At 43.9% G+C, this 4,720-nt stretch overlaps 1 protein-coding gene across 1 annotated transcript; it reads right to left on the bottom strand.

Annotated features, from left to right (window-relative positions):
- Nucleotides 1-376: 376 nt before the first annotated feature.
- LOC128140202 (calcium homeostasis modulator protein 6-like) lies at nt 377-4,444 on the bottom strand. Its single transcript, XM_052783737.1, is given in 4 exon segments — nt 377-665; nt 668-980; nt 2,815-3,095; nt 3,098-4,444. Coding segments are annotated over 4 exon segments (948 nt in total). The 5' UTR covers nt 3,354-4,444; the 3' UTR covers nt 377-567.
- Between the last annotated feature and the right edge of the window lie 276 nt (nt 4,445-4,720).

Raw genomic sequence — 4,720 nt, 5'->3', positions numbered from 1 at the left:
GATAAGCAGCTGAAGTCATTCTGATGGACGCCTTTGTTATGCACAGGTAGCTCCAAAACGCTAATTGCTTCCCAGATTTTAAAAGATACGGCCTGAAAGTAAGTATTTTAGTCTAAAGCTTGCTCTAAGCTCCACTGAAAGATGCATTGTCAAGTAAGAGCTAATAAACTAAGCTGAATTTCTGATCAAAACTTCCATTCCTTTTTGCCTCTTTGATACTGCCAGGTGTGAAGGTTTGGTATTGTTGCTCCAGCTGTCAAATGCCTTTAAGGTGTTTGGTAATAATTTGACATAGTATGTGCTGACATCTTTGTGGATGCTGATTATTTTACAAGCGTGGCTCTTCTTAATGAACAACAACATATGAAAACTCCCATCATGACAGATCTATTTATTTAAATGTACTTAAGCAAAAGTAATAAAGTGTATTTAAAAACAAATCTGCTGAGGGTTACGACTATCAGCTTCTACATACAATTTGCATAGATTTCAATAAGAGCGCAGAATAAGACTCTTATTATATCAGTAGGGTTAAAAGACTGCCAGGGTTGCAAAGGATTTGTTTCATTAAAACCGTGATTCACTTGCGCTTTCTTCATCCACAAATCCTAAAACAGGGGGTTTCTGATCTCCTTCCCCGAATCTGATGCTGTTGCCTCTGTGTTAATGTACTTGTGTATCATGCTGTAATACTGCTCCTGCGAATTTAAGGTCTACAAGAATGAAATCTTCCACCAGTCTTCATTGCTGGAAGTCTGAAATGGTGCTGGGTTAGTGGCTTCAAAAAAGCAATCTGTATTTATTTCTGCCAGCCTGGTTGCAGGCTCTTTAGCCTTGGTCCCAAAGAGCTCCCATTCCTTTTTCGAGCAAATTTTCCAGAACTTGAGTTGAAGATAGCTAACCGGGGAGTGACAGTGGATGACACGTGTTACAATCAGTGCCACAGTCATGATGCTGACTATCAGGAGCCGTCCTATCAGCTTGGAAAAGAGATAGATGGGTTAACGGTGGTTTTGCATGGTCATATGTAGGAGTATAGAACTTAACATTGAAGCAGACATGAAAACTGTAAGCAAAGATACCCTGGAGTGCCTGTAACAGTCTGCTCGCTGCAGAAAGAGAGGATCCCGTGCATACGATTCAGCCAGCCTTACAGAACTTCTGCACTCCTGAGCTGATCTGGTTGGATTGAGGATGAATACCAAAAAAAGAGAAGGTGAAGTTCTTTCCTCAGTTATATCCTGCTTTCTTAACTTTAAAGGCAAGATACTGACCAGAGGTTTCTGCAGTTGTGGTTAGATTTACGGTACAGAGGGTGCAGAATCACCCTGTCCGCCTCTGATTCTGTGAATTAGACCTCCTGTTTTTCATCTGCTCTTGGGAAGTACCTTCCCTCCCTGATGTCTGAGGCTGCAAAAAATAGCCACTTGCCGCAGCACACAGGAAAAGTTGTGTCCTGTATGTTTTGTAGGTCGGACACAGATTTGACTATTAAATGTGGGAATTTATTCTTGTTTTATACATGATTTTAACATTCCTGGATAAGTCTCAAAAGGCCCCACATAAAACAGGTAGATGCTGGTCCCTTCAGTACTCAGTGGTACCTAGCTGGAAGGTCCAGGCAGACATCTCGCAGCATTCCCTTTCACCTCAGGCTGATTTTTTTTCAAGAGAAAAACATTGAGTGCTAAAGAAAAATGAGTTTGTATTCTTTTTCATACTTAATTTTGTTGAAAGTAGATCAGATATTAAAAATAATGGCCAGTAACAAAAATGCTCTCACACTTTTTCTGTTCTTGTTTGACTGATTTGGGTTTTTTTAGATTTCACTGCAATATCAGTAACAGTCAGTCTTCCTTGATTTTGCTCATTTCTTACCCTATCTGAATTCAGTGGTATAGAGTTGCCCCTTTTCAGCCTTTTTCTTGGCAGAGCAGCATGCTAAATATTTAACAAATATAAACACTTTTTTGGTTTTAATAAGCATTTGTACTAAACAGGAACTTACAAAAATCCAAGTAATTATAGTCTCTTATAAAGTTAACTCCATTAACCAGCCTTAATGTTTTCCTGAGAAAAAGTGATAAAACCTGATTTTTTTTACTGGAGTTAAGATGATGACCAAACAAACCTAGAAACAAAACTGGAGTGTTGCCAAAATTTGGGGGTTTCATTTCACTCAAAAAAAAAAAAAATCCCCACACAAGTGCTATTTTTTTGATCATGCAGTTTGCCTTCATCACGAGAACACTCTAACAAGACAGATACATATTTTAACTATTCTTATAGAATACAAGTGTGAAATTATTAATAGGTCCAAGCGCTGAGATTTGTAGTCAAACAAGCTGTCCTTATTTATTTCACTTGCCAGCTCTCTGTTGCAAAGAGGCTTCAGCTTCCTCTCTATTCGTGACTTCAGCTTCCCATCACCTAATGTGTACTTACAGAAGTTTGAGGTATTTAAAGGGGTGAAAGTGGAAAAAGATAAGAACTCACACCATGCCTAAGTTAAACGAGAAGAAAACTTGCTGTGGAAAGTTCTTGTCTCTAGGCTGGTTCCCTGCCCAGCTTTGAGAGAGGTTTTGTAAATGGCAGTGCCAAACAATTGCCATGCAAAATCAGAAAATAGCACAAATATACACTTGCTACCTTTCTGTTAAGTTTTTTTTTTGCTAATGAATTTTTGCTGATGGTGTACATTTGGTAGATTATATAGTGTGAGAGAGGACTGTTTAGTCCCCAGCAGGCACAGCCATGCATTGAGCAGCCAGCGTTGAAGCCCATAGGGTGAAGAGAAGAGCGGTGAGGCTTTACCTGGGACTGTGCCTGAAGGCTGAGGAATTCGCCTGCTATCTCCTCCAATAACTTCTCATTGCAGGGTGTTTTGAGCAGCAGCTTGTGGCACTCTCATCCTTTATCTTTACAGTCGAGGTTCATTATCAGGCTGTTCCCACTGGCCGTGCACTTGTAGAAGCTGGCTCTGAGCAGGGCTACCGTGGTCCAGGTGAAGCCTGGGTCCACCAAAGCCCTGGCTGTCACCGACAGCAGCACGAGGCAGTAGTGGGAGCAGGTTCCCCAGGGGCTGCAGCTCAGCGCTTCTTCGGAGGGCAGCTGCCTGTCCCCAGGCACCACGTCCTGGCGTTCACCATGTTTCAGCCAAGCAGAAAGAGGACGAAGGCAGGCACCGTGAGGGAGACGGAGCCGTACAGCATGTTCCCAGGATTGCCGGGATGCTTGAACACCACAAAGGAGAAGGTGTGCTCGCTGGCAGCCGTCAGCAGGGACACAATGCTGTGACCCAGAACGGTCTGGTGGCGGAGGCAGAACTCCAGTGCCCCGCGTAACTTGCCCATTTTCTGCCTCCCCTTACTTTGAGGAGAGTGAAATCTTAGTCAGAAAAGGAAAAAAGACAAGTATCCTGAAGCTCCCACAGCTTAGAGAAGCTTGCAGAGCTTTCACCTTCTAGCGGTGGTGGTGATGCACTGAGGCACAGAAGCAGCTCTCAGAGGAGACAGCAAGCACCGGCTCACTGCACCGTGTCAAGGTCAAGTGGAGACCACAGTGGAAACCCACCCCAGTAATCAACGTCAAAACAGCAAAGATCTTTGTTTCTATAAAAATAGTTTGTATTTGTCCACACATGCATTGTAACTAGCAACGCCTTAAACCTCATAATCTTTTCAGTGAAGCTTCTCAGTGAGGCAGCAGGTTCAAAGTGTGAATAAAATGTGAGAAGACCACCCAGAACTGTGTACATTTTTTTATCCTGCCTTACTATGAGCAACACAATATGGCTTGTTCTCTTCTGGCAGACAATTCAGCTACAAAGATGTTAATTATTCAAGCTAATCAACTAATCTTTTAAAATTAGTTATAGTTAGAGCAAATTAGCCAGTGCACACATAGCAATGACCCAGTAAGTGGTTTCCACTGAAGCTCCAGCTACCAGAGTACCATTTGCCAGGAACTAGACTTTGGACTCCCTCCTCTGTAGCACGTAGTGGCAGCTTTGTAGCCCAGAAAAAAATCCACCCCTAAACGAGCAGAAACTAAGCAGATGGCATGACGTGGAAAAATGATGGAAAAGGCTTGCATAATGAAGAAAAATATCTGGAAGGGATTCCTGGGCTTGGAAGACTGAGCTGCCTATGAAAACATTTGCTCCCAGAGTCCATAGGTTTTATTCATTCCCTGAGGGAGCTCGACCAGGCTCCTAGCTAAGGTTTGTCTCTTCTAAATCTAGATGAGGTGAACTGGCATTCAGAATTAAGGAAGCTGAAGCTTCATTGCTTGCTCGTAGCCATGTAGCTGAAGCTCTCTGAGGCAATGTAGGCAGTGCGGTAGTTTGCTGTTGTTACGTGCTTGGTGACAGCCAGATGTGCAGCCAGCCGGAGAGCTGGTGGTCACTGTCATTTTCTCTGCCACAACCACTTACCTGGGGTGCGAGAGTCAAAATCACCTGCCCCTTGCATGAGCTGTGGGGCCTCACTGGGTGCATCAGCAGCATGACTTCATCCTGATCCGATTTCAAATGCTGTAATTTACACGGCACTGATTCTTCCTGGGCGTTATCACGGCACAGTTTACCACAAAGCCAGAGCCTCACCCCAGGCTCAGGCAAACGCTGCCTCCAGCTAGGCCAGCCCGGTGTGGGTGCTGACAAGACGGCAAGGCGTGATGCTGCCTGCATCGCTCCATGCCGTACCCGGGGCCGCAGGAA

Source organism: Harpia harpyja, chromosome 3 (assembly GCF_026419915.1).
Source record: "Harpia harpyja isolate bHarHar1 chromosome 3, bHarHar1 primary haplotype, whole genome shotgun sequence".
NCBI classification, from domain to species: Eukaryota; Metazoa; Chordata; class Aves; order Accipitriformes; family Accipitridae; genus Harpia; species Harpia harpyja.
The sequence above is the reverse complement of the archived record's forward strand: the minus strand, read 5'-3'. Positions and strand labels throughout refer to the sequence as shown.